At 34.6% G+C, this 20,609-nt stretch overlaps 1 protein-coding gene across 1 annotated transcript; it reads right to left on the bottom strand.

Annotated features, from left to right (window-relative positions):
- Positions 1–904: 904 nt before the first annotated feature.
- Positions 905–2,727, bottom strand: LOC149179370 (transcription factor LRL2-like). Its single transcript, XM_089422438.1, has 5 exons — positions 2,617–2,727; positions 2,473–2,538; positions 1,566–1,600; positions 1,408–1,465; positions 905–1,297 (listed from the first exon to the last, which is right to left on the bottom strand). Exons 1-5 carry the CDS (start codon positions 2,725–2,727, stop codon positions 905–907), a joined length of 663 nt encoding a protein of 220 aa, XP_089278564.1.
- Between the last annotated feature and the right edge of the window lie 17,882 nt (positions 2,728–20,609).

The raw sequence follows: 20,609 nt of genomic DNA, 5'->3' as shown, positions 1-20,609 counted from the left end.
ACTTATAGGTAATGTTTTGCAAAAAACAAATTTATATAAAAAAAATTGATAAATATGGTAAGTGAAAGAAAAATATAAAATAAATCCTTCATATACATTGAAATATCAAAATTTAAAAGAAATAGATATCACTTAGTCATCAAACTGTTCAAAATCTAAAAGCCTCAAATCCAATAGAAAAACCATAACTAAGTGCTAAGCATAACATTGAATTTGAAAACATTTAACTTCATCTAATATTTTTCATCCATACGTGATTAAAAAACACTATTAATTCATTCAAGTGCATCTATTCCCATTGAAAAACACTATTTATTCATTCAACTGCTTCCACTTCTACAATACTCCTATTCAATGACCTACTGCAAGTTCATATATAAAATGACTAGAGTAACTGAAATAAACATATAAATATGTCAACTATCTATTATCTGAAATCTTAGATATATGTCAATCCTAAATCCTTTCCTAATGATTTCAGTTGATTATTACTGTTCTCAAATACATTTTTCTAACCTGTCTTTGTAACAAATTACCCTATAGAAAGTGTAATCAAATGTCTCATTTCCTCAACAGTAGTTCTCTATAATATTCTCTCGTCGTTGATAGAAAGGAATCTATTACTGTGCCATTTCCAAGGAATTAAGATGGGCAACAACCAACTAGTTGATGTTCCAACTAGTTGGGAGAGAGATTGCAGTTTAAATCACAAGCGACATTAACATTGCCAAAATTCCAAACGAGATGTTCCAACCTACGGTATTTCATATCTGAACTGCGATACATTCCATTTATGTACGAGATCCTATTAAAATTCGATAAAATTCATATAGTAAAAGTGTGTTATTGGCCTGAGGATACCTTCCCTATTCTTTTTCCATAGTTTTGCACAAACAAGATATTATCACAGAGAATCTGCTTCATCTGACTTATCGGTGGGAACTAATTCTTTTCCTTTCTTTATTGCTTTGTTTCCCTTTAAAGCTAAATCACTGCCAGATCCAGCAGCTCCCATTCCAAGAACACCTGAACGACTAGTGATAGTTTCTGGGTTTCGACTTTCATTAGTTATAGAATCTGAAGCCCGAGATGATCCGAGCCCTGGGTTTCGACCTTCAATAGATATGGAATCAAAGAGAGCCCTTGCCTGTGCAACTGGAATCAAACAGAGCCCTTTACTTCGTAAGTACTCCGTAGCTCCATTCATATCCCTCTCCATGTACTTCACAATATTGTGCTCAAACTCTCGGCCTTCCTTAAATAGCGAGCTACCAGGTTGAAGCAGACCCGCTGATGCCTTGCAAACCGAAAAAAGTTAGCATCAGCCAACAAAGTAAAACACACGTCACTGTTCCAGTAACAGAATACATTTCTATTGCTAGTAAAAATCAATAATCAGGCCTGTACCTCAGCTGCAACATTGCTGTCAAGCTTACTCGCGCTCAAAACCTGCAGAACAGCTGAGCTTTGAGAACAAGAATTGAGCTTATCATAGGCTGCAGAAATTCAATGTTGCAAGAGATTTCATAACAACCTTTATTTGCATCTGCAGAAGTTTGACATACTCAATTATTTCATCCAGCATCGATGCTCTGTCCGTCTGCATATATAACAACAATCTTTCCATCATTTAAAGAACAATCATTTACCAAAATATAAAGAACAAACAATTACGAAAATCAAAAACTTCAAACAACCCAGTACCTTGGATTCTTATCAATCACCAACATTCCATGTATTGAATGACAGTAAATGCATATAAGCATTCCACAGTTTACATGAGTTAACAACAGACAAATATTAACAAATTTGTCTCCATCTATGGCAATGAGTGGGTTGCCATTTGATCCCCAAGACTATGTGATCCCATAGCATTATGGAGAATCGTTATCTCCTTCAATTTATATATATTAGTTTCTTTGCAGTGTCATGAATTTATTTCTGAACTGAAGAAATCAGGCTTGGAATACTTCGCAGAAATACATAGTTTTGGTCAGAATTGGACTAGAGCCACGTGTGAATAAGTGCCGAACTTATCAACTTATAGAAGATAATTTGAGGAGAATGGTGGAGGCCATCAACTTTATTTGAAACTTTATTATACTGAGATTAAAAACATAATTACAATTATTTGCATAGTCAAAACAACTGAATACAATATAATTTCGAGAATTTTTGTCAATCACCCAGCATTTCTAATCAAATTTGATTCGCGATTCATATAAGTTCATTCACCATGGGCGTTTTCATGTCAAATATCTCGTGGAAGGTGAATTGTGAAAGAGGTAGGGCCGAAATTATGAAAAACACTAAGAGCCTAGTAATAAAGAGTCACAGTGTTCATTCACAAATACATTTCTAGATCATCAGGGTATGCTCTTACCATCATGGATTTGCTATTCTATTACTTATATAAAACAGGAATACTTAAAAAAACAATCACTAATATTTAGGAATTCCTCTTTTACTTACCTTATTAGCATTTGGAACAAGCTGATGCAAAGCTTTCAAGTTTTGTCCAATTCTGTCTCTCCCTTCCTGCGAGATAATTAGCAAAAACGTCAAAACCTTCACCAGACTAAAAGATTTCAGAGGAAAAATAAAATATTTTCTCACCGGTTTATCTACACTGTGAGGATCCATATCTTGACCTCGACTAGCCCTCCCACGTATCCTTGGAGTTCCATTAAAAGCTTTTCCACCAGTTGATCTATCAGCATCACCCATGTCTTGCAAATGATTTCCAATACACTGTTTCTAGCTATAGACTTACAGAGCTTGTGTATCACAAGCTGCCCAAGACAATTCTCTTCTTACAGAGATTCAGTGTCACAAGCTACCCAAGACAGTTCTCTACTTGATCACAATCTACCCAAGACAGTTCTCTTCTTACAGAGCTTCAGTATCACAAGCTACCCAAGACAGTTCTCTGCTGGATCACAAGCTACCAAGACGGTTCTCTATTTGTAGCATTGGCGAGTCACCATTAACACAATATAACTCTCAAGGCAAATGTTTGTTAAGACAAAGTCAATTTGCTTTTCTGTTGAGAATATTCAACTACTTATACTAAATAGTCACCATCAACACAATATAACTCTCAAGGCAAATGTTTGTTAAGACAAATTCAATTTGCCTTTCTGTTGAGAATATTCAACTACTTATACTAAATAGTAAACCTAAAAGTAGGTTTTCAGCCAAACAATTCTTGTATTTTAAATTAAAATAAAAACAGTTATTATTTTTATCTATATAAAATAAAGATGGACCTAATATTTAATTTTAAATAATAAAATAAAGATTAATCCTATTAACAAAAAAAATATATATATTTAAAAAATATATAATTAGTAGGTTTAGTTTCATTTATGGTTATAAAAGGATATAATCAATCTATTTAATTTTATTTATTGCTATAATGTGTGGTGTGCACACCCGAAAGATTAGAAAGTAAAGTATTGTTATATATATATATATATATATATATATATATATATATATAATATTTATTTTTTAATATTATTTTTAAGATAGACAATACATTGTTATGAGGTTTTTTTATTTACCCACTAAGTTTTTAACCAAATAGGTATACAATCTATAATTTTGTGTTTATTGTTTATCGGGTTTGTACAATATCACGGGCAACTACCATAACATTTCAATACCATTTGCCCAAAAACCATAACTTATTTCAAAATCAAATTATTATTTTAATTTTATTTCGTAATATTTTTATACATACCTAGTTCTTGACCAAATAGGTACACAATCTATAACTTTGTGTTTATTGTTATCCCGGTTTGTTACAATATCATTAACCATTACCATGACTTATCAATACCTCAATACCATTTCTCCAAAAACCATAACTCATTTCAAAATCAAAATAATTTATTTTAATTTTATTTCATAACATTTGTATACTTGCTAATTTCTTGACCAAATAGATACACACTCTATAACCTTGTATTTATTGTAAGTCTATTATATTAGAAATAGTTTTCTTTTAATTTAAAATAAAATTCATAAACGTAAATTGCAACTAAAATTTTAAATAAATAAATTCAATTGAATTCTAAATAAAATTTGTGATGTCCCAAAATATTTTGAAGATCTTATTATGTTAGATTTTTATATTTATTTTTAATATTACATTAATATAAATTATATTAAGCTATGCTATGCTATATAGATGAATATAAATTATCAGTAAAAATATTGTTATTATTCTAAATTATCAATTTTTTTTTTTTTAATAAGATGCAAGTATTTGATTATTTAATGAAATATTATATATTACTTTATTTACATAAAACCATTAAATGTTATAGTCAAATAAATATGATGAGTTTAAATGGTTTATAAATTCAACTTCAAAATTCATATAAGTTGGTTAGTTTTTTTCTTAATTAATATTTTTGATCATGTAAATATGTAACGGCCCACATGTGGAAGTAAAAAATGAAATCAAATTATTGTTGTTAGTATTTTTATTTTAAATTTTTGTAATTACGAAAATAAATATAAACATGAACAGTTACAACAGATAATAAGGAATTTTTAGAGTCAAAATATATTGAAGATTCCACGATAATATAAAGAAAATTTTTGGAAACAGTTGAAGGCACTTATTATTCAGTTGCTTTCTTCTAAGTCCTTGGGATAAAAAAGGCTCATGAGGGACGAATTGGATGTTGGGTACCATAGGGAGGAACCACTTGAAGAAGAAGGATACATGAAAGTAGAGTATTTCCAGAGTTGGTTTGGATGAGTGGAAATTTTTCAAGTCAGATTGATTTCTAAGAAGATCCAGAGACGTAATTGGGAGTTCCATTGGAAGGGAAGACTCGTCTCATTCTAGTTCCAAACTCTTAATCATCTGAGGAATTTCATATAAGTACATTACTCATTGTTTCTTATGATAGAATAAGTTCATAATAATGTGTGACACTTTGAACTAATTTATGAATAGAAAGAAATAAAGGTTTGGTTGTTTCTTTAAAAAAGATTTCTTGTAGTTCTTTCTTATATGGAAGTTAGCTAGCAGTAGAGGTTTATGGTTGGTATGGACCAACAATTTGTATTTGCGAGTATGTTAATACTTGTTAAGGGAAAATTATAGACAATGTTGTTGATAATAAGATGGAAAACCTGTTACTGTTGGAGATAGCATTGTTGAGTTAAATGGTGCGTTACTCTTGTTAAAGAATTGTTTAATTAAAAGGTGGGGTCTGTACATAAAAATAGCGCTGTGAATGGATTCTTGTTACGGTTATGCACCTTGCGAGTAATGCTCTTCAATTTACTAGTAATGCGCTCTAAATACATCCTGCAAGTAATGTTCTTCAATTTACTAGTAATACCCTCTAAATACAAAGAACAACCATGCATGGCACCCCAAAGAGGTAACAGTATCCTAATGCTAATGAATATAAAACATGTATATGCATATAAGAATAAGTGTGGCTAATTTTGTTGATTTAGAATAGTTAACCGTGAGAGATTTTCTATTGCACCGTGAACCTAAACCAAACAAATCTACATTGTGAGTAGCAAACTTGAGTCACGTTCAAGCCATAGTAAGGAAATCACCGAACCTAGTCACTGAATTTACCTTTTGGCCTGTCCCATTAGGACATCGAGGAGGCGATTCCCAGTGGTTGAAGGTGCAATCTGAGACTTTTACCTTAAAGAAAGGAAACCTTGTTATCAAGGTAGCCGCTAATTGTAACTGAATTGATTCATAACACACAAAATGATAATAGCTTCAATAATATCAAATGTGTAGCAAACATCAATAGCTTAGCTGACTAGTTAACCTTGTTGACAGTGCAACAGCAGGTCTACAATCGAAAAGAACCAAATATGAAATACAGAGCAATGAATCTCAAACGGAAAGGACTAATAAATCATGCTTGATATACATGCTTGATAGAAGAGATAAACCCGAGGGTGAAACCCTCCTAAAAACAAATATTAAACCTCGGTGAAATGCCAAAAGGAACTTGAATTATTCCTTAGATCCATTAACAAGCTTGAAGTGCAAACACAAAACCTCTGAGGATCTGTTATGAAGAAACGCATTAAGAGGCTATTCATTTTTCCGCATGAACGGGATAATATTTCATGAGAGCCACAAGGGAACATACGCAATTGCCAACTTCAAGGTGGAGAGTCGTTCATTCCAAGCCATCCTCTAGGACCCTGAACCTTACCTACCTCTTCGAAAACTTGTTGGGTAACCTAAAAACAGAGGGACACAAACATTAAGCTAGATATTCACCTCCGACGCCACAATAAAGACAGAAAATTTATAAGTGAATGAGGATTAACAGATTTTTCTGTAAGTGGGGTGGCCTAATGAGGGTATGCTGAGTGCTAAGTAGCGACAATACCCTGTACTCACCATTGAGCAACAAGGAAAGCTCACCATGAACTTGAAACAATAGGACCATATCGATTTTCCCAATGGAGAATAACAGAACCAGGGAAGAGTCAAGCTCGTTTCTCCAGATGCAAGGAATGAGAACGAAGATGGTCCATGATTAACCAGGTAGGTAGGAACCCTAAACCTCATGTCTTGCCTCTCGAGAATCTAATGGGCTTCATTGGGGAAACAATATGGAAATGCTTCCAAGTGGATGGTGGATCAACATGCACCTTGAGGGCACCTCAAGGGTTTGATAACCATCTGAATTAAAGATGATTGCATATAGGAATTACCATGTTTAAATCTCATAACAATTGTCAGACAATATAGCATGAAGTCGAAACTTAGATTTGTAATATGTTCAAGGCTTATTCCAATTAAATGTTTGTACCATAATCATACTTATATATGTAATTAATCAAATGTTTATGGCATGATTGTATTCCTTGAGTTAATTCTGCAATTATATTCAATAGACCTTTATGGTAATTTGGATCAGCTAGGGAGTTAAAAGGTAGTATGGATGCAAATTTTCTTTCATTTCCTTATATTTAGGTCATGTAGGTGTGACAAGTGGTATTAGAGCCCTCAGGTTGTTGCACTGAGGATTGAAAGGAAGATTATTCAATGACAAAAGTAATTATGATACACAGAGGAAGAGGGTTGATGCATTGTGAGAGGAGGATCAAGATATGCCCCCTATAGAGGGACAACTAGACATAACCCAGAGGTTTGGGTACAGTTGATTGAGCCAAATCAGAAAAAAAAATGTTGCACTACTCGAAAAAACACTAGAAATAGTCCAACAACTATTAGCAGAGATGTTGAACTTATGAGCGGACAATGAAAGTTTACGATTGGGGAACCTACAAATAGAACGAGATAGACATTAAGCTCGATATTCACCTCTGACGCCACAAAAAAGACCAAAAATGAATAAGTGAATGAGGATTCCTAGATTTTGTTGCAAGTGCGATGACGTGACGGGGGTAGGCTAAGTGCTGAGCAGCGGCAATACCCTGTACCAGCCATCGAGTGACAAGGAAATCTCAACATGAACCTCAAATAGTAGGACCATATAGATTTTCTGAGTGGAGAATAGTAGAACTACGGAAGAGTTGAGCTCATTTCTCCAGATGCAAGGAATAAGAACGAGGATGGTCCATGATGAACCAAGTAGGCAGGTACACTAACCCTCATGTCTTCCCTCTCGAGCATTTGATGAGCTGCCTCGGGGAAACAATATGGAAGGGATGCCAAGTGGAGGGTGGATCGACATGCACCTAGAGGGAAACTTGAGGGTTTGAGAACCATCCAAATTAAATATGAGAGCATATAGTAATTACCATGGTTAAATCTCACAACAATTGTCAGGAAATGTAGCATGAAGTCCAAATTTAGATTTGCAATTTCTGTCAGGTTTATTCCCATTAAATATATGTAGTATAATCAGACGTATATATGTAATTAATCAAATGTTTATGGCATGATTGTGTTGCTTGAGTTAATTCCGAATTATATTGAATAGACCTTTATGGTAATTTGGATGAGCTAAGGAGTTAAAAGTTAGTATGAATGTAAATTTTCTTTCATTACCTTATACTTAGGTCATGTAGGTGTGACAAGTGGTATAAGAGCCCTTAGGTTGCTACACTGAGGCTAGAAAGGAAGATTATTCAATAAAAAAAGTAATTATGACACACAGAGGAAGATGGTTGACACATTGTGAGATGAGGGGCAGTATATGCCCCCTCTAGAGGGACAATTGGACCTAACTGAGAGGTTTGGTACAGTTGAGTGAGCCAAATCAGAACAAAAATATTGCACTACGGGGAACAATACTAGAAATAGTCCAACAACTACTAGCAAAGATGTTGAACTTATGAGCAGATAATGAAATATTACGATTGCAGCAGGAAAAGATTATGAATAGTCTTTCGGACAGGCAGAATCAAAGGAATCCTAATCCCATTTAGGATAAGGAAAATAGAAAAGAGTCACATATATAGCAAGATGAACATCCAAAGTCTAAGGGAGGGTGAACTTTCCGTGAAGAAGAATCTAATAACTTTTCTGGTGAAAAATGATTTAAGAGACATAAAACAAAACTTCAAGGGGAATTTGAAAAGATCAGGACACCAGTATACAATGGAGAGGTTGAGGAAGTGGTAGAGGCTTTGTTAATCAACATGAAAAAATACTTTCAAATCTGTCAATACAATGAAAATTTGAAGGTATGGTTAGCAATATACCAGTTGCAGGGTAAGGCCACTTTGTGGTGGGAAGAAATTAAAATAGTGAGGGAAATTGATGAGAAAAAGGTCACATGGGGACAATTCCATAAGCATTTTAAGGACAAATATCTGAATGAGTAGTTCTACAATGACAAGGCAAAAGAGTTTCATGACCTGAAATTGGGACATCAAATGGATGAGTTCATAGCTATGTTTACCTCCATGTTGGGATATTTTCCTTTCATTTAGGAAGATAAGGCTAAATTCCAATGCTTCATCAACAATTTACAGATTTATATGAAGGAAAATTTGGAATATGACAATCCTAGGATGATGGATGGGGTTGTTCGGAAGGCTCGAATTTTCTATCGGCAGATGAAACAGAAGGGCGACGTCACAAAAAATTGGACAAATAAGAAAGGGTAAAGAAATTTCTCAACTAGCAAGAGCATGAAAAATATTAGTACCAGATATCCAGGTCGAAAAGGATCAGGTGGACCAGTAGGTAGGAATCAACAAAGCTATAGACGTTAAGGTGAAGTGAAACAGACCGAAGCATCTGGCAAGATGGAAACTAATCAGGTTCCTAAGCCTCCTTTACAGCGTTGGGGTTGTGGGGAACCCCATTACTAAAAAAATGTCTCCATTGAGGGAGAACTTAACTAGTTGCGAATGTTCAAGAAGCTTCTATTGTTCGTGATATGGCTAGGAAAATACCAAGGATTAACACAATGTGGAAGGATCAGCATGCAGAATAACATCCATCGATGGTGGAACTGGAAGGTAATATATCCAACGACCCTGTTTCCATTCTAATAGATATGGGTGAAAGCTTAAGCTATGTTAACCCAAGAGTAGTGATTTATGTCGTTTGACAAGTACAAAGTTCAAGAATCCTTGGATGGTCCTGTTAGTAACAGGATCTAAGAGAAGAGTTAATGAAAATGTATATGACCGTGTAAATAAATCTCCGAGACAACAAGTTAAAACCAATTTAAATTTTCTACCATTACATTTCTATGATGTATTAATAGGTATGGATTGGCTAGAGCAACATTGGAACATATTAGACTGTAAGGGAAAAACAATTAACTTCCTATATGATAATGGCAATAGAGTAGAAATTCAGTGTATTAGAAGAGAAGTTAAGTTGTGACCCATTACACCTCACCAATTAGGGAAAGGTATGTGTAAGGGCTAAAATATTTACGCAATCTAGGTAGGATATACTAACTCTAAAGATATAATATATGTCTTGGGCAACATCCCAATTGTTAAAGAATTTAAGGATGTCTTTCAAGAAGATATTCCGAGATTACCACCCAGAAGGAATCTTGATTTCACTATAGAATTGATCCCTAGAGTTGCTCCAGTTTGCAAAGCTCCTTACATAATGAGTGTTCCAGAGTTGACAGAATTAAAAATGTATCTTCAAGGACTATTAGATAAAGGTTATATCAGACCCAACGTGTCCCCTTGGGTGGGGGTGCGATTTTATTTGTGAGAACACTTATATGACTTGTCCTCGATCTATCCAGTCATATTAAGTAGCAAAAATTGTTCATGCTATGCTCATGAGTGTGGATTGATAAAGTTTGATTGATAGTGTTGTAACTAGACATTTGGAAATGATCTCTACCAGTCACCTAGTCCAAATAATTCATTAAAGTGTTATTGATGAGTTTGATATCAATTTTGATCTGATATCCAAACTTTGATAATTTGACATAGTTGATTTGATTGCACAATATTGATTTGTGTAAGGCTAAACATATTTCCTTGGTCAAGTGTTATGTTTGCAGAAAGCATTGTATGAAGCAAGATTCCTCAGCCTGATTTGTCTACATTGGTAGTTATTTGTTGAATCTAGGATGATGTATCAATCAAAACCTATACTTCAAAAGTGGACCAAGGTATGGCTTTGATTTTGGTTTTATATAATGACGGTCTATTCTTGACAGGAAATGAGCCTATGTGTTGAAATATGGCAACAATAATACTGCAATTTAATTTGTCCTTGAATTGAATTGTGAATTAAAATCGAATTTAGTCTTAACAGCTACTTGGAAATAATTAATTAATTCATTTTGAATTAATTAGTTGGATAAATTCAAGTTAGAAGTCTTTCTGAAGTCATGAAAGAGTTATCCCTTAAATCAAGGAGATAAGATTGAGTTATATTTGAGTTGTAATTAGTTAACTTAGTTTACTGAGTTAAGTTCAGTTAAATTAGTTCCAAATTGTATGAGGAAATAATAGAGAGTTAATAGTCAGTTGATGCATTAATGCATCCACTAGTGCTACTCTAGTTAACTGAATATTCCCTCCTCAAAAACTCATGCATCTATATTATGTGAAAGACCCAGTTGAGATTAATGTCAAGGACAATGTACTATAAGTTGCATGTGTTTTCGCATGGAAAAAACTAGTGCATGCAGTAAAGGATTTAAGGCATAAGGATTGTAGTTTTGGAGGAAGTATTCCACTTGGTTGGAGGAAGTTTTCCACTTGGTCATAGGAGAATCATCCCAGAGGAATAATGCAAGGAAATGGGAGCTTGGAGGGTACACAGGAAGGCTTGAGAGAAGCCAAGATTGCCTGTGAGCATCTATGTAGATTGTACTAAGAGATAGCTAGCTGTGAGAGTTAAGGCTTTGTATAATTCATATGTATTTCCACCTTGAATGATAATACAGATTGTGGGGTTTTTAGCTGAGGCTTTCCCCAAAGTATTTTCATGTGTATTGTGCATTAATTCTTCTTCTTCTGGTTATATTGTTCACCTCGATCTTTAAGCTTATGCAAATTGATAGTAGAAGTAGGTTATTGTATTCTGCTTTGATTTATATTGCATTATTGGGTTAAACTACATTAGATTTTCAACATGGTATCAGAAATGGTTTTGTAGAAATATATAAATGGTATTAGAGTTGTGAACAATATACTCAGAAGAGAATTCAAAGTTTGATGTTCGAGGTTGTAGGTGCAAATAGAACTCATATCATACTTCAAGGTTGACGAGTGTCGTTCTTGGCTTGAGACTCGAGTATGCCTTGGAAGGTAGGTCGAATTACATAGCATGGAAGGATAGAATGCAATTTGTATTAGAATACAATGGCTTGAAGGAATTCTTTGATCAAGAAATCCCAAAGCCATCTTCAACTAATGCACAAGAGTTGGCCGAGTGGAAGAAGTGTGTGGCAAAGGTGAGATAGATCATCCTTGAGGGAGTTTGAGACCATATTGTGTTGAGTCTCCATGGGAAGGATACTCCATTATCAACGTGTAAGACATTAAAGGACCTCTACCAGAACAGTAGTGACCAGAGGAAATTGGCACTCAAGGATAAGCTTCGAAGAATGAAGATGGAGAAGGGCAATACTATTTCCACATATCTAAACAAGCTCACCACCTACAGGGATGAGCTTGGCAGTGTGGTAATAACTATTACCGATGATGATATGTTGAGCCTTGTTCGCCTTGACCTTCCAAAGTGTTGGAATAGCTACCATGACTCTGTGAGTGGAAGGGAGAAACTGTTGGGTTGGGAATGACTATGGTTGGATCTTATGTAGGAGGAGATCAGGAGGAGCACACGAGATGGTTCTTCATCCGAGGATGATGAAAAAAATATGACCTTAGCAAGTAAGGAAAGGAAAGGGAAGGGGAAGAATTCCCATTCCAAATAAAATTATTCTCATGGAGGGAGGAAGCATGACATGTCTAAAGTAAGATTCTTTAATTGTCACAAGATGGGACATTATGCGACTAATTTCCCATCAAAGAAGTCCAAGAAGGGATTCTCGGAAGGATTGGAAGGTGAGGCACTATCTTCTTAGCTCGAAATGGACTTTAACCCCATCACATGCATGGCGTCATTGATGATGGGTTGTGTCTGGTATCTTTACAGTGGAGCGTATAGAGATGGGTGATGACAGAATGTATAGTGTTTCAAGAGTGGGCACGGTTGTTTTCAGAGGGAGCATGGAACTCCTATCACCTTGAGATATGTGAAGTATGTGCCTGGACTGAAGAAGAACTTGGTATCAGTCACAATGCTGGAGGAAAAATGCTACGATGTTGTCCTCAGTAAAGGAAAGGCATTCCTAACACACATAGCCATGGGTCAGACCAAGAGGATACTGATTCAGTTAAAGCATCTCTATAAACTAGAGGTAGATGATTGTGCAGCATTAAGTACAAAAGCAGAATTGGTGCAAAGCCAAGACATTGGCAAGTTGTGGCATAGTTAGTTAGGCCATTTGCATCATGGGGCTTTGAAGATAATGCAACAGATATCTATAGGACTTCCCAGAGGTAAACTTGAGCAAGTTGACACATGCAAAAGTTGTACCTTGGGAAAGTGCACCAATTCTTCCTTTCATGATTGAGACAGTCGAGCAGAGGCTATCTTAGAGTGAGTTCATACTGATGTGTGTGGACCATTCTCGACGACATCCACAATGAAGCAAAGGTATTTTGTGATTTTCATTGATGACTATTCTAGTAAATTCTAGATTTATTTCATGCAGAAGCAGGACAAAAATTTCACAAAGTTTTGTCAGTTCAAAGCTTTGGTCAAGAAAGAGTCAGGGAAGAAGATTAAGGCCTTGAGAAGCAACAACGGTGGAGAATATGTCTCTCAAAAGTTTAAGGAATTCTGTGTAATGAAAGGAATTAAATGAGAGTTGATGTCACCTCATAAACCACAACAAAATGGGGTGGATAAGAGGAGGAAAAAAACTTTTGTAGGGGCAACACGAGCAATTCTGCATGACCAAGGCCTACCACTTCACTTGTGGGTTGAGGCATGCAACATAGCGGTCTACTTGTAGAATAGAAGCCTGCATTGCATACTTGGGATGAACACTCTAGTGGAAGCTTTCTCCAGTAAGAGACCAGATGTGAGTCACTTTAGGATCTTTGGCTCATCGGTATATTTCCATATGACAAAGGATGCATGGAAGAATCTTGATACGATAGTAGAGTTGGGGATATTTGTGGGGTACACTAATACACCTCACAACTATCGGGTGTACCTGCCTACTAGTCGTAGGATAGTGGTTCGCAGAGATCTCAAGTTTGATGAGCAGAAGGACATGCAAGTTTCCCTTCAGACGAAGCTCCAACTACAAGTTGTGGAGGAACTGTTGGTTCCTAAGGAAGGAGTGCAGCAGCCGATTTGGGTTGATTCTATGGTGGAGGAGTATGACTCCATAGTTCGTAACAATGTTTGGGACTTGGTTCCAAGACTGGAGAACAAGTCAGTTGTGAGTTCCTGTTTGATTTAGAAGGTAAAACAAGCTGCTGATGGTAGTTTGGAGAAGCATAAGTCAAGATTTGTATCTCTTGGATTTTCACACATCGAGAGGATCATGTTGCTACAGTATATTTCGAAGGAGGATAAAGATGCTGACATTTTGACAAACACATTGTCAAAGTGTAAAGTCAGGTTCCATAGAGACAGGATCGACATGGCAGATAATCCCTTTCCTATTGAGAGGGAGTGTTGAAATATTGCAACAAGAATATTCCAATTTAATTTGTCCTTGAATTAAAGTTGAATTTAGTCTTAAAAGCTACTTGGATATAATTAATTAATTTATTTTGAATTAATTAGTTGGAAAAATTCATTTTAGAAGTCTTTTTGAAGTCATGCAAGAGTTATCCCTTAAATTAAGGAGATAAGATTGAGTTATATTTGAGTTGTAATTACTTAACTCAGTTTATTGAGTTAAGTCCAGTTAAATTAGTTCCAAATTGTTTGAGGAACTAATAGAGAGTTAACAGTGAGTTGATGCATTAATGCATCCACTAGTGCTACTCCAGTTAATTGAAGATTCCCTCATCAACGACTCATGCATGTCTATTCCAGGAAAGACCAAATAGATATTAATGTAAAGGATAGTGTAATATCAGTTGCATGTGTTTGGTCATGGAAAAAACTAATGCATGAAATCAAGGATTTAAGGCTTGAGGATTGCGCAATTTTAGAGAAAGTTTTCCACTTGGTCAGAGGAGAATCATCCCAGAGGAAAAACACAAGGAAATAGGAGCTGGGAGGGTAGAGACGAAGGCTTGAGAGAAGCCAAGATTTCCTGTGAGAATCTGTGAGGATTGTACTAAGAGTTGGCTAGATGTGAGAGCTAAGGCTTTCTATAATTCCTACTTATTTCGACCTTGTATGATAATACAGATAGTGGGGTTTTTAGTTGAGGCTTTCCCCAAAGTATTTTCATGTGTATTGTGCATTGATTTTTCTTCTTCTGGTTATATTGTTGAGCTCGATCTTTAAGCTTCTGCAAATTGATAGTAGAAGTAGGTTATTGTATTCTACTTTGATTTATATTGCATTATCAAGTTAACCTACATCAAATTTTCTACACTATAATGATCAAAGTAAGAGGGAGATGGCCTCTGAATTTCAAAATGTAGAAACATTGCATGATCTATTATGTACTAAAGTTGGGAAAATAAAATCTATATACTGAAGATATTAAACAAAGTGGAAATGAAAATCCTTGGACATTCCGATCAGATTTCAAGAAGTTATGAAAATATTATTGAACTTATCTTGGCAACCGCTAGTTGCTTGAAGCATTGGTGTTCCATGTCAACACACATATGTAGTTTTGGTATGAGATGTTCTTCCTATGATATCTCACTACATGGATTTATTGATGCTATTTGGGATCTTTGTTGATGAAATAAGCACATTTTGGTGTTTCCTTATTATTTTATATTTGATGATATTTTGGATGACAAAGTTCGTCTCTTTAGGCATGACCAATGCTCTGCATGAATTTGCTAGCATGGATAGCTATGAGGCAGGATGAATAAGCTCTTTGGAGAGTTGTTTGAGTAGATTCTGGATATGGCAAGATTACAATGTGATAACACCGAGTGGGATCTAATTGGAAAACAATATCGTATATAGCTAGGACTAAGATGGCTTCATATATTGATACATTGTTTATCTATGACACAAACTTAGGCTTGTGGTTGCTGCCTCTATGAGAGGGAGAATGAATATGGTATCCTCTTTGTGATATGTATATTTTTTTTCTAATATGATATTTTATTTGATGTCTTGTATGAACAGGAGACAATTTCTATTGAAACATGATGATTACTAGATATGAGCATAACAATATCTTGTTGATCTACATAGAGAATCAATGATCGAGGAGTTTAGATGGAGGGCTCCTCGGGTTGAGGCATCTATGGAAAATAGGGTGTCACCCTTATCTATTACACATAAGGTCGAATCTATTCCTCCCCTATCTTGGTATTTGTAGATTTTATCCTAGTTGGCATCATACCCACTAGTATAGCTTGTTGGGATTGTCCCTCCCTGTATGGGAAACAGGTTGAGGAGGCTTAGGACATGTGATCGTTAGCTATTGGTAAGTCAGGTATCTATACAAATATTGGACTATGATGTAGGTGTTATACCACATGGTTCTTGAGGGTCATTATTGCGAATATCAGTAGGAAATAGGATGGGTTGGGATGTGCTTGCCTATATCACCTACTGCTCAATATGGAGTTGTAGATGTTTAACTCCCTTGTGATATTATAGGTTAAGATAAAGCTCGTTGATGTTGTTCCAGATCGAGCTAATCTCTCCAATGTTGATGTAGGTCATAGATTTGGCTCCTTTCTAAATTTTCCCTAGTGGTATAATTACGCTCCCTACTCACAGAGATTTTGAGTGGTAGTTGTGGCTCCCTGATGGATAGAGGGTGGTAGATTAAGCCTCCCTCTAATGTCAAATTCTTTTTATTTTAGATTCGATAATGTTGACCATATGAGAAGGGACAATTAAGAGATATGTAGAACTAAGCAAGAGATGAATCGATGTGAACAATGATGAGACATGATGATGGGATACTTGAGATTGGATATGATTTGATGACATGATACACATGACATCATGCAAGTGGAATTCTCCTTAGTTGAGAGGGAGCGCCGAAACTGGAAACTACACCAAAATTCCACTTTGGATATCTCTTTTGATGGTGATAATGATTATATTGAATTCCTCTTCTTAAGAGGACCAAAATCGACCTAAATATCATCAAATTTGGATAAGTGAAAATATATTTTTTAATTATTGGCCCACATGTGCATATTTGATCAGGTTGGCCCTAAAGAAAATTTGACGCCCTTGGAAGGCTATAAATGCAAGTGACTTCTATCTCATTTTCACATCGTCATGGATCATTTTTCTCTTCTCTTTCTTATTTTTGGGTCGTATATGTCTAAGGTGTTAGTGTGAAATTTCTTGGAAGGTGTACTAAAAACACTTCACTTAAGTCACTAGGTGACAAGTGACCCTAAAAAAACTTGATGGATACTTGCGATTTATATCCGGAATAAAAATGGAAAATGTGCAACAAAAAGTATAAATGATCCAAAATATACAGCAAAACTAAAAGTATCCAATGCAATAACCCAAATGGAAAGACTTAAATTGAACAAATCTTCTATTAAAAACACCTCGTGAAGGAGATCTAGAGATGGGTCTATAAGTCCCTCCCTATGGAATGGGTCCTTAGATGTCCTTGATGCTTCAGAAAATGTTCTTCTCTCTCAATATGTGAAAAACCTAAACAAAATTTGGAGAACTCAAATGGGAGTTCAAAAGAAAAAAGATGATAATGGTGACGATGATTATCATCATGCTGAGGAATGAATGAAATACTCACCTATTTATAACAAAGTATTGAGTGAATCACGAAAATGGATAATAATAAAATAATATCAACCAAACCAAGATCTTACTACTTGGAACACTTTATTACATATATTGGAGAGGGAAAAGATATTTAAAATGGTTAAATATATTTATTTAGAAATAATTAATAAATAAAATGTTTTATTAATTATTTTTCAAGAATTAAGAATGGTGTGAAAATTAAGTAATTATTAAATAGTGATTTAACAATTATTCCAATAACTGAAATAAGGAAAATTAAATAAATAGTGATTTATTTAATTATTCCTAAGGGATTTAGTCAAATGTCACAAGGAATAATTATTTAAATAATTATTTAATAATTATTCCTAGATAAAATTAAATAAATAATGATTTATCTAATTATTATAATGTGTTTTTTTGTTTAAATGAGAAAATAATTTAATAAAAGTGATTTACTAGATTATTTTCTAAAGTGGAAGTGATTTTACTATGGTAAAATTAAATCTACATGGTGTATTTCGATGCTCCTAGTTAGAAATGGCTAGGTGATCATTTTTTGGTGATAACAAATTCCCCCCACACATATGACTGTTAGGAAAAAATAGTATGGGGATAGTGTAACTCCATGGTGATAAGAATAGGTATTTGTTCCAATGATGGGGAAAAGGGATAATGGGGCTGAAATGGCTTAAGGGAGTGCCACATGGTGGAGAAAGGCCATACAGATTTAAAATGTGTATATTTTCCTAAGGGATATAGAGGGAGTCATTATGGATTTGACACTTTATTGTATCCCATTTTAGTCTGATAAACTATGGTGCAAACGGTTACCTAGCCTTGTGCTTAGAGTTCTAGGCTAGTTGGAAGGTATTTCAATTTATGTTTGGGAAGGTGTCGAGAGAGTAGTGAGATGTCTTACAAGCCCATGATTAGACTGTCTCTAACTCGATGTAACACAACCATAAAGGTGGGCCCCATTGAGAGATTAGCAGGGCATATACAAGTGGTGTACCACTAGTGCATGTTTGAGAAAATGGGAGCATGTGGTTGGGGTAGTGTTTGTTGGATGGGTACGTTGTTCGATAGTATGTGTTTCTTATTTGCTTTTTACACCATTGACTGTGGAGTTGTGGAGTTGTAGCTGTAGGGGTGAATCGTGGTTGAGATTGATGAACCTTAAGGTCTACGGTTGGGTGGAACGTGGAGAGCCTACAACCAACTTCTTATTTCATTCTAGATAATTTTTCATGTTTATCATGTGATTTTATTTTCAATCAATTAATGTGTGTTGGACACCCTAATTTTCTAGATTATATGCATTGCTATCAATAATAATGCATCAATTATTAATAGTATTCCATTGTGAAATTATGATTCATGGTGTATAATGGTTTGTAGATGCGAATGTTGTATTTATGAATTTTGAACATACATCATACCCATATCCTATGATCCAATTCTCCTTTACTCAGTTACACGTTGGCATTATGAGTGGTTTGGTTGTGCTAGCATTTCCCAATGGGGGGTTAGGGACATGACACCCTTTTTTCAGTTCAATTTCAAACCCTAATAGTTTCTTTGTCCTACTTCTATTATAACAATTTTAATTTGTTATCAAGCTTTGGATCTACCTCCATTTTATTTTCTACTCTCTAGTTTCTAATAGATCTATATGATCACAAAGAGTTCCTAGGGTGAGCTTGTTGAGCAACCCCTTGCTACCTTGAGGTTTTGGTATGTAGTATGAAGTGCCCATAGTTGAAATATAATAATAATTTACATTGACATTAAAATTGAAATCAAATAAAAAATATCAACCACAAATAGTAATTCTTGTTGATATTAAAATTGAAATTAAACAAAAACTAAGACGAATATAAGTATAAACTAAAATTGACATGGTTATTGAAACCATTGTGTTAGAAATTGACATGTACACTGAAATCAACACGTTGATTTCATTATAATTTTTTTGATCATTAAACATTATTACATTATTTGTATTCAACTTATTCCTAGTGTCAATTTTAAAGTATTAATAATATGAACTCTATTCTCAACAAACTAAAAAAAGTTAAAAATTTAAAAATGATTAGATTCATCTCCAACATACACATATACATAATATTGATCATCTAAAAAATGATGTCACTAGAAAAATTGAGTAAATGTGTGTGTGTGTGTGTGTGTATATATATATATAATGTGTGGCAATGTAAACTATTACTGAAAGTTTATACTTTAAAATAGTTCTACACTTTAAAAAATCCAACTCTTCTTAAGCTTTTGTATTTCATCCATATAATAGATATGAGTTAATATAAATTAAATAATGAACCCCATACTTATAAGTAATGTTTTGCAAAAACAAATTTATGTAAACAAAATTGATAAATATGGTAACTGAAAGAAAAATATAAAATAAATGCTTCATAAACAAAAACTACATGAATATAAGTATAAACTAAAATTGACATGGTTATTGAAACTATTGTGTTAGAAATTGATATCTACATTGAAATCAACACGTTGATTTCATTATAATTTTTTTATCATTAAACATTATTACTTTATTTGTATTCAACTTATTCCTAGTGTCAATTTTAAAGTATTAATAACATGACCTGTGTTCTCAACAAACTAAAAAAACATAAAAAAATTGAAAATGATTAGATTCATCTCCAACCTACGGTATTTCATATCTGCACTGCCAGGATACATTCCATTTATGTACAAGATCCTATTAAAATTCGATAAAATTCATATAGTAAAAGTGTGTTATTGGCCTCAAGATACCTTCCCTATTCTTTTTGCATAGTTTTGCACAAACAAGATATTATCACAGAGAATCTGCTTCATCTGACTTATCGGTGGGAACTAATTCTTTTCCTTTCTTTATTACTTTGTTTCCCTTTAAAGCTAAATCGCTGCCAGATCCAGCAGCTCCCATTCCAAGAACACCTGAACGACTGGTGATAGTTTCTGCGTTTCGACTTTCATTAGTTATAGAATCTGAAGCCCGAGATGATCCGAGCCCTGGGTTTCGACCTTCATTAGATATGGAATCAAAGAGAGCCCTTGCCTGTGCAACTGGAATCAAACAGAGCCCTTTACTTCGTAAGTACTCCGTAGCTCCATTCATATCCCTCTCCATGTACTTCACAATATTGTGCTCAAACTCTCGGCCTTCCTTAAATAGCGAGCTACCAGGTTGAAGCAGACCCGCTGATGCCTTGCA

The sequence above is a fragment of the Pinus tabuliformis genome, chromosome 4_1 (assembly GCF_031772625.1).
Source record: "Pinus tabuliformis cultivar Carrire ecotype Pingquan chromosome 4_1, CPIR1, whole genome shotgun sequence".
In the NCBI taxonomy this organism is placed as follows: domain Eukaryota; kingdom Viridiplantae; phylum Streptophyta; class Pinopsida; order Pinales; family Pinaceae; genus Pinus; species Pinus tabuliformis.
This window is presented reverse-complemented; position numbering and strand designations above follow the sequence as displayed.